This window comes from Labrus bergylta, chromosome 8 (assembly GCF_963930695.1).
Source record: "Labrus bergylta chromosome 8, fLabBer1.1, whole genome shotgun sequence".
In the NCBI taxonomy this organism is placed as follows: domain Eukaryota; kingdom Metazoa; phylum Chordata; class Actinopteri; order Labriformes; family Labridae; genus Labrus; species Labrus bergylta.
In genome coordinates, this window is record NC_089202.1 from 13079374 (window position 1) to 13098659 (window position 19286).

At 39.9% G+C, this 19286-nt stretch overlaps 1 protein-coding gene across 1 annotated transcript; it reads left to right on the forward strand.

The window, feature by feature from the left end:
* The first annotated feature begins 2122 nt into the window (after window positions 1–2122).
* cers2b (ceramide synthase 2b) lies at window positions 2123–18283 on the forward strand. The gene is made up of 11 exons (XM_020637173.3): window positions 2123–2649; window positions 9873–10046; window positions 10941–11058; window positions 11147–11265; window positions 12941–12998; window positions 13175–13225; window positions 13850–13942; window positions 14429–14557; window positions 15412–15518; window positions 15615–15768; window positions 16377–18283. Exons 2-11 carry the CDS (start codon window positions 9874–9876, stop codon window positions 16527–16529), a joined length of 1155 nt encoding a protein of 384 aa, XP_020492829.2. The 5' UTR covers window positions 2123–2649; window position 9873; the 3' UTR covers window positions 16530–18283.
* The last annotated feature ends 1003 nt before the right edge of the window (window positions 18284–19286 follow it).

The window sequence follows — 19286 nt, forward strand, 5'->3', positions numbered from 1 at the left end:
TTTTCTAGAGAAAAAAAAAACCTTTTGAGGGCCTGTTTCTGTCAGACTCTTGCAATGGAGTAATTATAATGTATGTATTAATTATTACAGCAATTATATTTATTTCTAATTTATTGAATCCTGTTTTTGATCCACTCTCTTTTTAAGTTAAAATAAAAAGTATCATACTAAATGTCCCAATGTGGTTTATTAAGGGTATGTGTGTTTAAATGATTGTATTTTACTCTCAATAGTTGTTGTTGTTGTTGTTGTTGTTGTTGTTGTTGTTGTTGGTTTTTTAAAGGATAACTTTCCATTTAAAGTTATTTTGTAGATTTGTATGATTCAACTCATGAACGACAAAGAGAGGACACATACATCTTCTGACCAGCAGGGGGCATACGTAGAGAGAGTTTAAGCAGAGTTGGAAAGAAAACGTTTGACATCAAGCTGGTATGCCAAGCTTGTTATCTCATATATTCATTTTTGGGAGTATGCTGCTTATTTATCAGCAGAATTAAAACTGTTTTTGTTTGAACTTTGGGATTAAACTCTCCTCCCTCGAGGGGCAATCGTTTCCCTTGGTAAGAAGATCTTAGTTATATTTTCCAAAAGGGATAGAACAAATTATGAGATAAGATATTACTGAGTCTAATGATCACATAATTCAGTATTTAAAAAATATGATTCACCAAATGCACAAGAGATGTAAAAAATAACCAATGCACTGGACCATTAATACATCTGTGGTTCTCAAACCTTTTTAATTATTATAATCTAGGCCAGGGGTTCCCAAACTTTTCAGCTTGTAACCTCCAAAATATGGGGATTAGCATGGGTGCCAAAGACTGGGGACCCTCACTGTCCCTGGAGGTGGTTAAGGCTACACCCACACCCACGCACTAATAGGCCTATCCAAACACAGGTAGCACAAAAGAACAACACAAAAGAAATCAACAGCCTAAAAGACATACAATTATTTAATATAGTAAGTTATTGAAAGAAAGGCTGAGCAGTATACAGGTAATTTCCATGAGTGAACATATAACACTTTGGGAGCTTGCAACCCAACTTTGGGAACTTCTGCTCTACTCACACAAAACTTAAAGAGACAGTTGTGTGCAGTTGTCAGTATAAAAATACAGATTCTGACATAGTTTAATAAGAAGTGATAAATTAGAAGTGTAGAATAAAAAATCGATGGAAGTCAACAAACAAATCTCTGCTTTGGATTTGTTGGTTTGTTACTGCTTGCTTGGCTTCTTTCTTCAATCCCGACCCACTGGTCGGCTAAAAAGATTAACAAGTCTATATTGGGCTGATAATTCCCATTTTACCTGTTAGGTCTACTGTGTTTAAAGATACATGACAAATCAAGCATGATCCAGAGTGGTTGTGGTTACCATTCACAAGAGGAACAGTGGAAGCCTCACTGACCTTGTCCATTGAACCCGTCTCACATGTGCACTGTTACTATCTGAAGTATACTGTTTTACATACCTAAGGTAAGTGAGACCTTTATTCTGTGACACATGTCAGCTTGTTAACCCCTCACATGCTTGTTATATATCATATCATATATGATAACAGACAAAAAGAAAGATTATCTACCATGTCATTCACCTTTGATTCACATTTCACGAGATTTAGAGACAAGTGTAGGCTACTTTAACTTGACACATGGTTGCTTATTTATTCACCTAAAAAAACGTGAGGTATTGTCTGTGAGCTCTGAGGGGCATGTCAAAGTATCAAAGAAAGAAAATCAAAACAAACTGAGACCCTAAGAATAATACATTTTATAAAATCAAAATAATTGATTTCGCCCTCAATTACTCAAAAACTAACAAATAGACTAATGTTACATTTGCATATAGTAGAGGGGGTCATCCCCAGTAACAATGGGTCAACAACAATGAGACGACACAGAGCCTTGATTAAAAAGGAACTGGTCTATAATAGTAAATAGAGGACTGTGAAATTAAAATTCAGATCAACGATAAAACGAAAATAACACAGTGAAACTTTCCTCCGAGCGGAAACAAAATGCGGATGTGTGTAAGTGTGTGTCAGCCAAATGCTCTCTCATGTGCTCGGACGTCATCTGCGTCCCACCCTCTCCGTTATCCCCTCACTCCTCCTCTCTCTCTCTGTCTGCTACTCTCTGTCCGCTCTCCTGCCGGCCTGACCTCCGCCTCTGCCCGGCCAGACGTTCGCTCAGACCCCTCCGACTCCCCGGACTCACAACGTGGGGTTGAGAGAAATTCTCTGGGACACGACGGGGAGAAAAAAAACAGCAGAACATTTTGTGTTCAAGCAAAGCTGCCGGTCGCATTGCAGCATCTCGCACGTTTTTCATTCTGTCGCCACTTTCTTTTTTTTTTTTTTCTTTTTTTTTTTACACTCCACAAATGTTGAACTTGAGAAGAAAAACAAACTTTGTACACCATGGAAACATGTAAAAATCCACCCGGACACTAAAGTTGGACACTTACTGCGCCCTCCTGATCACAGCGGGCTGGGCACACTCAACAGGACTGTTAGTATTGTCCCCCCCCCCTCACCCCCCTATGCTAGCTGGCTAAGAGGGACCAGGACGCCTTTGTAGAGAACATTTGTTTGTGTTTGCAGGCCATACTTTACGCAACACAACGGAGGAAAAACACCAAAGTAAGTACTGTTTCACTTTCATCTCGGCACATTATTCCGTTATGTGTGCGTGAGGAGGGGGCGCACGCTTCGCATCCTTTCCTCGGACGTCATTACGCATTCATGTAGGAATCAATTAAGTGAAAAAGATGGGGTACCCTTTTGGGGGAGGGGGGGTTCAACGCCTGAAAAAGGAGGAAAATAACGTATTGGAGGTGTAACTTAAACATCGTTACACGTTGTTATCTGCTGTTACCACAACGAGGGCTGCCTGGCGCATGGCCCAATAGTGGGTCTTGTTTCTAAACTTTGCTAACTAGCTGCGGATTAAGCCACATTATCACTGTCACTACAACACTGAAAATACACCAGTGAGCACACAAAGAAACACCCTTTGTGCAATCGTATGACAACGTGTGTAAATTGTGTGTTTTTTTGTTTTTTTTTAGTGTCTTCGGTGATTTGTTTTCGTTTGGGACATCTGCTCCTAGCTCCATTGTGGTCTTCACTTAGCTTTTTCCGCTATTCCGTTTTGGAGGATAGCAACATTAAAGCTAGCATGGGCATCACAAATGACAACCGAGCTTGAAAAAAAACAGTCAGGGATAAGAATATCTCCAATTGATTTTTAGTAGCTGTAATAATGAGATTCAAGTACGTCCAACAGCAGTCACTAAAAAAAAGAGTTTTCCCTCTTTTTCTAATGGGGTTTGTTCATGGCCTTGAAAACACATTACTACTCAGCTGTATGTAAATCTGTGACATGATAACAGGGAAATTTAAAATGTAGATATTGACAATCTTTGTATGCAGGCCTGCATCAGGTTAACTATTGGGCAAAGTCCCATGAGAGCCTGACGGTAGTGCTCAACCAATCAGTCATTTATTTAACAAAAAATGCAAAGAATGTTATGCTTCCTGCTTTTTAAAATGTGAGGATGTGTTGCTTGTCTCTGTAGTCACTGTCAATTATATATGGATTACGGTTCAATCCAACAAAAGCAAGCAAAGGGGAACATCACAGCAATTAGTTTGTCATACAGGTTAAACTTTAAGTGAGCCCGTGGGTGAAGTCACAGAAAACCTCTCGAGACGAAAATATAGATTACTTTTTAGTTCGTCCGTCCGTCCTTTACCTGTATATAGAAAAATACCTAATTTATCTTCTGTGAATGAAAACTATTGTCTGATTCAAATATCTTGAGCTCTGGCTATCTTTCCACAGCAGTACGTCAGTGTTGCTAATGTTTGAAGATCATTACCCTTTAGAGGTACCTCTCCTCCAAGAGAATGGCCCCACATGTGTCCAGGTGCCGGTCTAATGGCTCAGGCTGAGGTAACACTGCTAACTCAAAAGGGTCTTCATATGGCATCCAGCATCCAGTCTGAAAAGAATCAGCATAACAATATTACCCTCACACGTCCTGAACGGGCCTCATTCAAATCAGTTTGCAGATAGATTGAATCTCCTCATCAATAATTCATCAGGGCCACAGATCAGTGTCAAAGATATTGAAGTTGACTTTCTTGTGATCTCTATTTCAAACAAGGATAACATTGATGAAACAGATCACCACAGACGGGCTGTCTGCCCTTAGGATGATTTCAAATTGTCTCCTACTCACAGCATATCATTTCCTGCCATCTCTGTGTTTGCCCAACCCTTTAATCTCGCACTTTAATGAAATTATGCTCAACGGTTTTTCAGGCAAACTTAAGATCCAGAGGAATTTCTAAGATGTGAATGATGACCATGAGTCACCCCTCAGAACCCTCGAGCTCAATATGTCCAATGCATGACATGATTTACAACTCATGGACCATTTGTAGAGATGAGTGCAACTTATCCCTCCATATGCCCCAGGATTTGTATCTGTGGTCTACAAACTGGCTTAATTCTGGCTTTTTTGAATTCCCCCCCCCCCCCCAGGGACAAATAAAGTTTTCTGAATTGAATTGAATTGAATTAATGTGGGACCACAAATGAAGGATGTCAGTGGAAACATAGTCTGTTGTCAACAGTTAGACTGATGTTTGGCAGAGCTACATCTTTGCACCAGTAACATAACATTAACTCAATGGTTCCATGAAATAATTTGTAATTTATATTTTTTCTAATTTATTAATTGCCTAATGGTCTAAGCTCTCATTTTGTTTTGTTTTTGGGATATGTATGTATATATGTGTTGTGTTGTGTGTTTGTATGTATGCTGGCTGCTGGAACACCTACATTTCCCTGCTGGGATGAATAAAGTATATCTTATCTTTAGCTTATGTTTACAGCACACTAATACTATTTACACTCCTCAGTGGTTATCAGCTCTGTTAGACGAGGTCAGTCATGATAACGTCATTTAAATGGCATCGGGGAATTTTACAATCGTTGAGTTAATTAACAAAACCAACAGATTTATCAGTAAAATGATCATTATGTTATTACAGTTATATAGCCTCTTTTATTGGAGGGAAATCCCTGCATCGTATCAGCAATGGACTACATTACTCATTGAGAATGAATTACTACACTTTGGTATGAAGTAAACCAATATATCAGGTTCACAAAGCTTATGATACTGGTGGTAATAATGTTACTTAGCTTTGGCACTGGTACTAAATAGTAGTTTTTTTATTAACTCAGAATGAGGAATAAGACACCCCCCCCCACCCCCCCAATAAAACCTCCTTTTCTATGTTAATGTAAACTTAACTTTTCTCTTGATTTAGCTTATCTTTAAACATTAATCTAAAAGTATCTAATCAAAGAATGAAATGATAAACTTTGTAAATTTAACACATTCTACATAAAGTTACATGACAAAATTGAGAAAATTGAGGAAAATAATGGTTTAAAGTTATCTAAAACTTGCGGGACTGGATAGCCTATCAGTGACATCACATGTACAGAGGCCATAGTCCTTGAAGCGGGCGACGTGGGGTTAGAACGCGACCCTCGGCACTTTGCTGCATATCATTCCCCACTATATCATCCCAGTTTTCTACTCTGTCCACGGTCCTTCTCTATTTAAAAAGGCATAAAGCACACCCACATACCACATACCACATACCACACACAAACACACAGTCATTCACACAAAAATGATCTGAAATGTAAAAATGGTTATAAAAAAGACCCCTTCTTTAAAGGTCATAATTCACTAACAGTAAAAGCTTTATGGGAGGCTTGAGACCAACTCTATAGTTGTATTTCTATGACTTAACAAGTTTGAACTTGATACCCTGCACCTGATTGAGTAACAGTTATTTCTTCATAGGCAGATTGAGCTTACCTGCATGCGTGTATTAGTTTGTATTGTAGCTGTAAGGCCACAACAGCAAGTACACATAATGCTGTAATTTGAAACCTATATGCGCTCATGTTAAATTCAACTCCACGTAATAATCAAGAGCTGCTGACTTATCTGAGTCAACCTGACACATTTGGACTCATGTCTTTTTACCTTGTGTGATGTCGACAGTAGTAGTAGTGTGCCACTCTGTCTGCGACTTATCAACTCTTTTTTTTTAATTTAGTGACTTGAATGATTCCGATCAGAGAACAGCCGAACATAAGGATGGATAAGAATAAATGGGTAGTTCTACAAACATAGATTGTATGTTTTGAGTGACTCACACAGTCAGCATTTTGCTACTGTCTCGTGACTTATGTTCCCCTTGTCGACTCATTTCCTATCGGTCAGATAAACAAAGTACTGCTTGGCTGTAAAACTCAATTAGATGTTATTCATGCATGGAGTGCCCCCCCAACAGCACCCCCCGCCCCCCTTGAAGGTCAAGTAAAAAAAAATGATAATAATAATAAAAAAAAATTATAATAATATATATACCGTATATATATATGTATATATATTTTTTTTGTTTTTGGGCTTTTTGTGGCTTTATTGTAGGGATAAGATAGTGGATAGAGTCCATAATCAGGGAAATAAGTCATTTAAGGATACCTTTCTGATAGAAAAGGACAGCTGTTATTAAAAGTAACACATGAACACCAAGATTCCTTCAAGTGTTTGTGTTGGCGTGCCCCCCCCTCCACCCCCCAACGCTGTAAACCTAGGGGAAACACTGGAGTGTAAATGGGAAAAGTGATGCTTTCCCTCTGTATGCTGGCAGTGTGTTTACATATTCCTAGATTCTGTACCAGGTTCCAGTCTGGTCGGTTTGGGTATTTCCGGAGGCTGGTTCCCTTCATTTCATCCATTCTCAACAAACTACATCATGAATTTATAAACTAAACATAGAAGCGTGTCAGAAGCATGTAGAGCCTGATCTCTGTTTACAATCACCACATCCCTATAATGTATATTCATAGTAAAAAAGAGAGAGAGAGAGGAGGCTGTTAGGAAGCTTCCTTTCTCCCTCCCCTGCCAGAGGAATCCTTTCTCGTTATTGGACCTTTGAAATGGTCAGAGTCTGGTCATATGATCTTGTGGACCAATGGGTTGTGATGTTTAAAAAAGCTGTGTTGGGAAAAGACATTTAACTTGCTGAATTCACTGAGATCTCAACTAGTAACCCTAAATGTATCCTCTAAACTCTCCCACACAGCAGGGATGTTTCTTCTTTAGTTTCAAGTATTCAGATCTTTTTGTTTTCAGCTTTCAGGTTTTCCATGTGTTAGTTGATCCTAGCTAGTACACTTATTTAAAGTTTAAAGTAGGTTTTTTTTAATCAGATATCATTCATAACACATTTAGTTAGATTATTTGTCTACCTCTCTCAGCATTTCTGACCTTGGAACCATTTTTTATTTCCCCCCCAGAATCTCATTTGTATGTCATCAGTTTTTGGTGTAATTACTCTGTTTTTTTATGGAGACAGACTTGTTGTTCAGCCAGATTTGTCAGGACACTCTAGAGGAGAAGTGAGATGGAGCGCTACTGAAGTGGAAGAGTTGGCAAAGTTACAGGGAAAATGTCACCCCTTCCCATCCACCACTACCTGAGAGAGAGAGAGAGAGGGAGAGAGAGGAGCCCAGTGCTCGGCAAGAAGCGCTGTTGCAACAGGAAAAAGGGGGCCATGACTAACATGACATGATGTGGAAAACAAGCAACTCACTGAACCATGACATGTCTCATAGACAGTGTCAGAGGGTACAACGTAGCAGCCATGTGTTTCGCCTTTAGGATAGACTAAATAAGGGAAGATCTGTGTGGGTAAAACCCCCCATCAAGAACTCATCAGACTTAGCTTGATTCAAAGACCTAATCAGGACAAAAGGACATTTATGGAAAAACAACAACAGTTTTTTTGTTTGTCTGTAAAACGGTTAAGCAAAAGAAGCTGGCCCATTACTAAATCTACTCTTCCTTGTCATTTTGATAAATCTTACCTGACTCAATTCAATTTGAGCTCATTTTTACACCTTTTTCATAAAGTTTACATGAAAACTAATTAAATGCTGTTTTTTTGCCAGTATTCATTGTTCAGGTATTATAAACGATAGAGTTTAGTTTGTATTATTTCCTTGATAAAAAACAAAAATATCAATGACTTATCCTGCACTTTGGGGGATATTGATTATGATCCAGTGAAACATGGCACGAGACGCACATGCCTTAAGAGCTAGTTAGCATCATGTCTCAACACTGACTTTGTATTTGAATGTCCTCCTATGCTGTTGTACAGGTTACTGTTAATACCAATCAATTTCCCTTAATAAAGTTTCTTTCTGGCTTCCAGCTTACGTACGCTGCACCAAATACGACCGGTTAGCTGTCTCATGTAAACCTTTAGAAAAGTTATTGTTTCTACATTTTGCAGCTGTTGTGATGAAAGAAGAGCAACAGCACAATATGGGTTAAAGGTATTTCATTCAGGCGAGACTTCCTTACTTCATATTGAAGTTCAGAAAATGATGAGAAATGTGTAATGTCTTTGGCAAATAGAGACCCCATTGCGATGTCTTCATGTACCCAAAGTCGTAGTGACCCCAAGAGCAGGACAGGAAACCCCCCTTGATGAAGTGTAGACATTGGTGGTGGTGAAGGAAGGAAGCAGGATTAGCTGAGGAGCTGGACCTGGACACTGATGAGATGTGTTGGAGGTGTCTGGGATGGAGAAGGGTTGCAACGATTGAGCTGAGACAACAAACTGACAGCAGCAGAGAGGAGAACGGATTAAAAGGGGAGCGACATGATGGAATGATCACTTGATGCATCAATGAGTATGAAACTTCCTGCTTGAACGTATTTTGAGCAGGTTAAGAATGTAGAAGGTATGTTACTTATTTAAGAGTATTTAAACCTTTTTGTTATATAGTTATAGTCAATAACTTGGAGGTTCAGGTGTTGTTCAGAAAAAAATCTAAGTTAAGATCAATGGGCTTAGGAAGTTTAACTTTTGTTGTACTATTTTGAAGAACAAATGATTAGTTAAGCAAATTATTCTTAGATTACTTTACATCAGCATGATTTTATGAAACCGATTCATTTGAGCAGCACATTTTGAAGATAGCAGTGAGAGGGAGAGTATTTCCAACAGCTTTGGTGCTCTGGACCGAAGGGGGAATCCTTCTTGATTCCTGGCAGAGAGAAGCAGGGCGGGGATGGGAGTGGAAGTGAAGCAGTTACAGGGTTTAGGCATTTACAGCTGCGCTGGGCGGGAGGGGAGTAACTGTAGATCTGCGAGGGGACTCCAGAGATGGAGTGTGTGGGGGCGCCCCCGCTGCTCTGCACATATGGACCTATCATGACTCATATCCCTCTGATGATACTTCTCCCTCGCCGCCACCCTTTTAAACTTTCTTTCAGCCACTCCCTCATCTCAGCAGCAGAAACATTCATCTCTGTACTCTCTGAATTAAACTCTTGCAGCTGCTGTCTGTTCAGGGCAGCACTGGTGGTGTTGAAACCTTGAAGCCTAGTTGTTGGTCTGATTTCTCCTCCCTCACTCGGGCCTCCTGAGCTCCCAGCATGCAGCTTGTGCTCTGTTTTATGCATTAGGGAAAACAACAGCCAGGCCTCCAGTGAGAGGAAACCATCTCTTCTTATCTTAATTACATGGTAGCAAACATTCCTAATCAAAGATGTCTTCCTCTACACACAGCCCACCCTTTGAAGCTTTAGCCTTTAAAGTGCCTCTTGTTGCACAGTGTTTCTCAGATTTAATATGAAACCAAGTCACTGTTTTGTTTACATAAATGTGTGGATTCTACCGCTAGGACGTGTATCCTGAGTGAAATAATCTCGTAGACTTGTTGTTGACTTAATGTGTGTCCTGTGTTGCAGGATGATATTGGGGCTGAGCGATTGGTTCTGGCAGGAGCGGCTGTGGTTTCCAAAAGGCCTGGGCTGGGCTGACCTGGAGGATCGGGATGGACGAGTATACGCTAAAGCCGGTGACTTGTGGGTGGCCCTGCCCATCGCACTTGCATTCCTTATCATCCGACAGATCTTTGAAAGGTCAGTTCATTTTTCCCCATGTCCTACTTAATGCTTGTACTCGTCAACTTATGTGTGTGTTTATTTTGTTAATTCAAAAATGTATTTTGTCTAAAATCCTTCTACTGAGTCTTACTCACTGCCATTCTTTTGTTTTCTCTCCACTTTAGTCCATCATTTAGTGATGTCATCATCTCACCTGCAATTACCTTAGTTTCCTCTGAATGCAGTTATTTTATCTCAGTTTTTTTGCAATGTAATTATTCAATATTCCCTGTGCTAGGCCCGAGATTAAAAGAACTAAAGCTCCAACCTTTCAAGTGTCTCATGTTGTTGCCCAAACAAGTACAATGTTCTTGTTTCTAGGAGTTAATCTTTTGGAAATCAGACAACCGTTACAGATTCCACCTGTGCTTTATTGCCAATACCAAGAATCTCCCTTACTCATTAGTGTTTTTCAGTCCTACATCCCGTCCAACTAGAGAGTGTCAAAAATTACAAAGCTGGCTAACTAGACTTCAGTAATGTAGTAAGACATTTACACACTTGATGATAATAAACACTTGATGATCTTTTTGTTCGCAGATATTGTCACAGGAGAAAGATCCCTCTGTATATTTTGTTTAGGTGTATTTGTCTCCCTTCAATAAAAACATAAAAGGAAGCGAAGGAGTTTTATTTGAAGAAATGCCAGAACACGCCTACTAGAGGAAACAAAGCCTCTGCTAGCAGGTGTTAGCCGTTTGTTAAAAAGGCAAAAATGGTGGATTTTAAATGCACCCGAAAGCAGGAAATGACCTTAACTTTTGGCAGATCATATCTCACCTATCAAATCAGTTTATAAGATTGCATCTTGTGCTTTATCAATGCTTCTTTAATTTCCTTATTGTCTCTACATTTCATCTCTTTTTGCAGGACAGTGGCTACACCTCTAGCTTCCCTGCTCGGGATCAAAGACACAGTACGGCTCAAAGCCCCTCACAACCCCACACTGGAGTCCTACTTCTGTAACATTACCAAAAACCCCACACAGGTACATGTTGGCCCACAGCCGTTCATAATTCAAAAGATAGAGTCTGAATATTACATACTTATATTTGACTTCTATGTGCTGCTTTAAGACTTCTGTTGCAAGTCTCTGCAAAAAGACGGGCTTGTCAGAAAGACAAGTGCAGCGATGGTTCAGAAGACGAAGGAACCAGGACAGACCGAGTTTGCTCAAAAAGTTTCGAGAAGCCAGGTAAGAAACACATTCAAACACTCTTTAACATGCTGTATCGACACACTTATATACAGCTACTGTATGGAGCAGGTTGAGACAGCTGAACGTTCCTCTGGCTATATGTGCACATTTCTGAAGGCAAAAGCAGCCCTCTATTTTTAACATGCACTCATTACAATGCCACTCGGCTGCTACCGTGCCTGTAACCCCCACTCTTGCCTCAAACACACACACACGCATACACACGTGTACACACACACAAATCCAACCATTCACATATTCATTAGCACAACGGCCTCAGAAACAGGGCCTCTGTCACCACTGTTGGTTATTTTTATGTTTGGCAGGAGCTAAACCAACAGTATGTAAGCGTGAAGATACAAAGCTACTGAAACTAGCCAGTGGCAGCTGGCTGGATCCACAATGTGTACTGGTGACACAAAACTAATGTGGCAAATATTTCAAAGACAAATGCATTATATAATATTATTATTAGTCCAACCTACTGTACATGTGGTGTTTCATGTATAACAACCGTGTAGGGACGTGCCAATCATCACCGTTAGCTTCATTGTCATGAGCATTTCATGTTTGCCAGCAGATCATTTCAAGCATTTTATGTGACTTAAAGGGTCAGTTCACGCAAATGAAAACGAGACACACACACACACACACACACACACACACACACACACACACCTTTTAATAGGTATTACTTTTTTACTGCTTTCTTTGGAATAACAAGTTAGCAGTTCATTAAGCAGGAAGAGATTTTTTTGCACCAAAGACATAATAGGTACCACTCAGTACACGGGATACATTAATATCTTCAGGAGCTTTAAGTACTCAGAGTTTCTCAACATTAAGAATTAAATCTGGGGAGATTGTTTTTTTTTATTCAATTCCTTTCAGCATGTTCTTACAGTATATCTACAAACACCTGGTCCAATTAAACCTGAATTCAAAAGCTTTTGGAATTTTGATGAAGTGACCCTTTAACCCTTCACTCTACAAGAAGATAAATCTAGACGGATGAGTTTGCTGTAGATGTGTGTGCGACATTTCATTTAAGTTAGTCCGTGGTGGATTGATGTTGTGCATTTGAAGCTTGTCTCGGTTTGTGCGGATGTGCATGTGACTGCATACTTGCGACTTGCTGTTTGTGGTCTGTCTTTAGCGCTGCATGGTATGACATTTCTCCTCTGAATCAAGCTATTGTCTGTGTGAACAGGCTTTCTGTGTCTCTCCCTTATTTTCCTCGCTGGTCTCTTCTTCCACTTTGTTCCCCTTTCCCCTCTTTTATTTATTTCTCTGTGTTTCATGTGTGAAACCCCCACCTCTGTACCAGAGGCTGGGTTGGGAATGACCCCTCACTGTCTGAGTTACAGGATATTAACAGGGAGGATACTGTCTGACAGCACTCATTGTCTGTCAGTGTGTTTGTGTGTGTAATGTATGTGTGTGTTTGTCCTGATTTGACTCAGAGTAGTTCCCCAGATCTCTAGGCCATTCATGCAGCCTGCTGTTTCTTTCCTAGCTGCTCCCTGTTTGTTCACGTCTGTATGTGAGATTGTGTTGTGTGTGTGTGTGTTTATGAGATGCTTTTAAGTGTCTGCGGGTTGAAAAATAGTCTATTGTCTTATCCCCATTGACTGAGTAGAAAGTGTGTGTGTGTATGTGTGTTCTCTTACAGTTGGAGATTTACCTTTTACCTTCTTGCTTTCATTGCTGGCCTGGCCGCCCTCATTGATGTGAGTACTTCCTTGTTAACCTCCACCCCTCCTCATTTTGTCTCTTAATGTAAACATTCTCATTAGTGACCAAACAACCATCATACCGTAGTAATCTCATTGCCATGCTTAGTTGGGCGATATGATCTCACCTGTGGGGCTCTGCTGTCTAAATCACATCACATCTTTCCTTCCAGAAACCTTGGCTGTATGACCTGCAGGAGATGTGGCAGGGCTTTCCTGTGCTGGTACGTCTCTGGGATGGTTATGTACACTGAATGCACCTGTTAGCTGCAGGTGTTTAAAAGTCCAGTGTTTCCCCTACCATTATATTATATATTTTTTAAAGATTTATTTTGGGGCTTTTTGGGCCTTTATTGTAGGGATAAGATCGTGGATAGAGTCAGAAATCAGGGAAAGAAGTCATTTAAGGATACCTTTCCGATAGAAAAGGACAGCTGTCATTAAAAGTAACGTATGAACACCAAGATTCCTTCCAGTGTTTGTGTCGGCGTGTGTGTCCCCCCCCCCCCCTCCCAACGCTGTAAACCTAGGGGAAACACTGAAGTCTTTACAATTTATTTTAAATTTGGCACCTACATGAAAATGCCTTCGGGGGTACTTCAAATTCCTTTACAGAGATCTTGAATAATGTTTCTTCAATGTGGTTGGATGTTCTTGGGCACTGAGAGACATTTCACATCTATAAGTTCAGAATGAAAGATTTTTGCTTTTGGAGGCTACTCATGTTAAATAATAGGCTATAGGGATTCTGATGCTGGAACATGTTGTAGACATTTACAGACCAACAGATGTAAAGAATAACTGGTGTTAATATTTTCAAAATTAAAGATCAGTTCCTTCTCTTTCAGACTCTCCTGCCATCTCAGTATTGGTACTACATGATTGAGCTGGGTTTCTACTGCTCTCTGCTCTTCAGTGTGGCTTCTGATGTCAAACGAAAAGTATGTGAATATTTTCTGGGGATCACAAAAATATGTCTATGGGAACAGACTGATTGTTTTTGTGTATGTTCTGTATGGTTGAGTCGAACATGATGTACTTGTAGCAACATACAATGTTCTTTCTGTGCAGTTTTACATCTGGTTTGCACTGTGGGTGGACATTAGAGTGTTGTTACACGTGTGTGTGTGTGTGTGTGTGTGTGTGTGTGTGTGTGTGTGTGTGTGTGTGTGTGTGTGTGTGTGTGTGTGTGTGTGTGTGTGTGAATGTTTGGACTTTGCTCAACCTGGGTCAGCTGAGCACAGTGGGGAAAATCCTGCCAAAAAGGCACAGTGTGTTTCTCCAACACAACAATATAATGAAGTTGCCTCTAAGAAGGATTTAACACCTACAAAGCAGACCCACTCAAACATGCATAACACAAATTCCCGTCATTTTCCTTTTTTCAGCGAACACATCACTAACACGTCTCCTTTCGTTCTTTTTAGGACTTTAAGGAGCAGATCGTTCATCATTTAGCCACCATCCTCCTCATCAGCTTTTCCTGGTGCGTTAATTACATCCGTGCTGGGACTCTCATCATGCTGTTGCACGACTCCGCTGATTACTTTCTTGAGGTAAAAGTCTCCACGGGGTCATTCCAGTAAATTACATTCACTGACAACAAACTGTACCTACAACAGACATGTGCCTTCAATCCCAACTGGTGAGCTTTGTTAATGGAAAAGTAACACATAATAAAGGTATAAAAATGAACGGGGCCAATAATCACTTCATCTTATTTTGTTTGATTGTCATGTATCCCCTTCAACAGCAATCAATTTGTAATTTATTCATCAGGCAGTTTAAAGTTATGTTCAGTCATGATGAAGTGAGTGCTGTGCTTCATTCTGATCATATGCTGCCACCTTGTGGACAAAACTACAGTGAGGTTACCAGTATCTTTAGTGGGACAGAGCTTAACCTTAAGACTATATAAAAAGAAGTGTAGCCTCTAAGTTACAAAAGTGCAGCCGATGCCAATTTTGATCGTTGCTGAAAGAAGTCGGATGTCAGGGAAGCAGATGTGAAAATTAGCCTACAATGTGATTGATTTATTACTTCAGTAAACAACTTCCTAATGAGTCTATCGTCTCAAGTTCTAGATTTCAGTCTTCTTCACTACGGCATGAGGTCAGAGTTGTAAATGATGGCCTCTTTAGGAGGAGAACAGATTTCAAAGCAGAGTATGCTTTACAGTGTAGCTACCTGTGGTTAACAAACCACTACCACAGCAACCTTTCAACCAGGATAAATATCGAGCAATGTGCATCCTCCCTGTGGTCACCATGTAGTCGCTTCTTGCTCAACTGATACACTTCTTATAGATGGTCTATGAGGTAAACCAATACACTTTCTATTATTCAAAGAAATGTATTATTAATCCACAACTAACCTATTTAACTGTTTTCTTTCTCTTTCCCTTTGACAGTCTGCAAAGATGTTCAACTATGCTGGATGGCGAAATGCCTGTAACTACATCTTCATCGTATTTGCTGCAATCTTCATTATCACTCGTCTGGTCATCTTTCCCTTCAGGTACTAACACACAATGATTTCATCTCTTGCTGTAATATTTAACTGCAGGTTATCCAAGTGACCGTGTCCTTAATCCTCACTCTCTCTCGATTTCAGGATTATTTACTGTACGTGGGTGTACCCTGTGACCATCTATGAACCCTTCTTTGGCTACTACTTTTTCAACGGCCTTTTAATGGTTCTGCAGTGTCTGCATATCTTCTGGGCCATCCTCATCATACGCATAGCAGTCCGCTTCCTCACCAACAATGTAAGCAAACCAAGAAGTCAAACGCAAACTTAAAGATTCTGTTAACAAAAAAACAATGAAAATGCATAGTGACTGGGGTGATTAAATCCTTATCATCCATCTTTGATTATGACACAAATATAGAAACCCACAATTGAAAGAATCTGGAACTTCTCAGTTCATTTTGGGCTTTCAAGGGGAAGTCCCAAGTGTTGTCATTGAAACATGTGACGTAGCAGTAGGCTGCTAGGCTAGGTAGCTAGTTCCCACATTTAACTTTTACAGCATGACTGAGCAGCCAAGATTTTTTTTTTATCGCAATCCAAACTTTTTCTTTTGTAATACCGATGCAAAGGCAAATGCAGAATGTTTCAGTTCAGTGGCAGCCATCTTTGTTGTTTACTAAAATGCCTCAGCAGTGCTGAAACCTGTTATCCATTAGATCAACAGTTGTGATTGGCCTCTGAATAATGGCGATGTAAAACTGTTTGAATGAGGTAGGGAATAAGTCTGCATATTTATAAGACAGTTTGAGTTTGTTCTGACAGGATCCAGACCTCGAGAACATTTTGAGTCGGGGGGTCTCCTTGATTAATGACATGTTTTTTTGGGGGGGTTTTTTTCTCCAGGAAAAAGTGGACGATGAAAGGAGTGACAAAGATGAAACGGATGAATCGGGAGAGGAGGAAGACGAGGAGGGGGTTAAAAAGGACACAAAGAAAAATGGACCAGTGCAGAATGGTCACACAGTCCACAACAACAATCACAGCAAGACAGAGTGAAAGCAAAACAACGTCAGGACGCAGGATTGTGATAAAGGACTCATTTCCCTCTGTAGGGGAGCAGGAGGGAGGGAAAAGAAGAAGACAGTGTGTGGGTTGGGGGGGGGGGGGCATGTCATTCCCTAAAACACAGAACAGCAGGTATGTTGATAAAATGTGACACTGTTACTTCTGCACAACACAAAAACACTCTCACAAACGTACTTTTAGAGGGCACACAGATCCAGCAGAAAATGATAGACACTACATTCAGTGGCACGACTGTTCTGCTTAATCATGTGTCGCTGTCAGTGTGGGAAGTCAGTTCCAAATTTTCAAAGAGACAGGAGGAAATGGAGGGAGAACTGTGATGGGAAGGAGGGAGAGAGGCAGGGCGGGAGGGCGGGAGGGGGGGGGGTGGGGGGGTGATGCTGCTTCTTCTTCTACAGCTTTCCTTGTTCAGTGTGCCTTAGAGCCAGCTATTGGCTGATAAAATGCCATTTCAAAGCAGTCTGCTTTGATCTTGTGTTGCTTTATGTTCCCTGTTTTGTTTTATACTGAAAGAACAAAATAAGATGAAAGTTGGTTTTGCGTTGTGAAAGTGGGCATTCATTTCCCTTATTTTTTTGTCTATGCAATTACGTAAATGTTAAGCTATTGCACCGTCTTTGCACAAAGAGTTTCTCTTACAAGAGTGTGCAGTAGGACTGCGTGCTTTTGCTCTCCAATGGCGCTTGTGCCATTTATTTTTCTGCCTTGTGAGGTCAAATGGCCAACTTTGGTGTCACTTTTGTAGATATACTGAAAGCAAAATCTTACTTTTGATTTCTGTTCTTTTCTTCATCCAATATTGCTTAGTACCTACTCTTCCTGCTTCCAAAAGAGACATCTCTCTTAAGTGTTCAATCATCTTGCTTTCAGGAATCTGAAATGTTACCCTGCAATATAAATCTCAGCTTCCCTCTAGTTTTCGACGGAGCTGAATGTTTTCTTCCTCTGGTTTGTTTGAAGCATTTTGATCCAGCTGAGTCACACTGTTGATGCCTCCCCCCGTGGAAACTGATGACTCAGTAAAAATCATAGCGACGGTGGGCTTCTTTGGGGGAACACAGTAGTTTCACTAAGGTGAATGGAATGTGACGGATGAACCATTTCCAGATTTTACAAACATGAACCAGATATCTCCAATTCACTGCCTTGTATCCTGGGTAATGTTTTTTTTTTTTTAACCTAGAATATAACTTTTGATCTAAGTGAATGATTTTAAGAATGATTCTGTGTATGAAACGGGTTTACAGGTATTCTATTTGAAGAGGAATAAGATAATGCCTTTTTAGCAGTCAGTGTTTGAGCTCTGAGATTCCGGAGGAGTTCATTAAATGAGTGTTGCTTTTTTGTCTTCATGCTTTATGTTTTTTTGTATGTCAAGTGCCTTATCTGTAATGTATGGGAAGCTCCCTCTCGCTCCTGTCTTTATGTCCTCTCTTTTTCTGTCCTGTCTCCACCTCACATCAGAGACTAGTATCACCTCCCTCCTTTGTACAATCCATTCACTGACCTCTCTCCTTTACCAATCACCTTCCTCTCAAACTCCTCATTCCACCACCATATTGTTTTTTACTAACCCAGACCAACCAGCATCCTCATCCTCCCCAGCGATACAGAAGAACCAGCTGTGTCCTAATTACAGTGTTATATTACTTTTTTGTATTTTTCGTTCAATAACTAAGTATTGTTATTATTAATAAATGCAAAGATCATGAATCACAATGAAAGCATTTCAAGGTACTTTTTATTTATTCATGCATCATGGCTGCAAACATAATATGCACTATATTAAGTTTATAAATTAAACATGAATTTGATATTGCTGCTTTAGTGTGTATGTTGCATTTTACTGCTGTAGTTGCTTTTATTTAGCTAGTTTATATAATGTTGGGTTGTTAAATCTACAGCAGTGTATCATATTCTATTAGATCATCATACACTTGTGGCGTACATGTCTTTTGAGAAATGTCGACTTTTCATGAGCTCGGTAAACAGCACTGTCACTCCTTTAAAGTAAAATTTTAATTCAGTTTATCGCGGAAGTTTAAATCTGAAATCTCAAAACTTGTGACACATGGTTTTCAAAGCAGTTTCCCTTTTATATTCTATAAATGTATTCATGGGGGAAGTAATTAATTGTGGAACCTGCATTGTTATTCATATACTTCACATTATCAAACCTTCATAGATTTCAGTACTTTGCATTTTACATTCGAAGATAAGGTAACCTCGCACTTTTACGGATTCAAAAGATAAATTATTATATGAAGTATCCTGTTGTGTAGACTAAATAAAATTGGTTACATTTTATAACAATTTGGTAGTATAAAAATGTTGTGAAACAGCACTGTGGAAAAAAAAAGATACAATTCCCTTTTAAATGGAGTGGAGTAAAGGTTAAAGGTAGTTTGAGACGAAATTATAAAGTACAAATACCTCAAGTTTGTATTTTATTTGTACAGAAGATTACTGAAGCAAATGAACTTCATCTCTGGGTTTCAGCCCACCTTTATACAACTTAAGCATAACAGGGGTAAAATGTAATGTTAAACCAACATATAGTCAGGGTCTATCACAGCATGTTAAATGTGGATAACATTCACTTTTGTTTCCCCCCCCTCCCCGAACTGAGGTGTTAAAGATTTACATACCTTCACGTCCCTCCACCGCCAGCTGGGCGGAGCAAAACATGGATTTCCCAACATATGACGTCATTTGTATCTGGCTGAA

Coding starts and splice junctions, on each gene's coding strand:
- cers2b (XM_020637173.3), top strand. CDS start 9,874: ATGATATTGGGGCTGAGCGATTGGTTCTGGCAGGAGCGGCTGTGGTTT. Junction 10,047..10,940: donor ATCCGACAGATCTTTGAAAG/GTCAGTTCATTT, acceptor CTCTTTTTGCAG/GACAGTGGCTACACCTCTAG. Junction 11,059..11,146: donor TTACCAAAAACCCCACACAG/GTACATGTTGGC, acceptor TGCTGCTTTAAG/ACTTCTGTTGCAAGTCTCTG.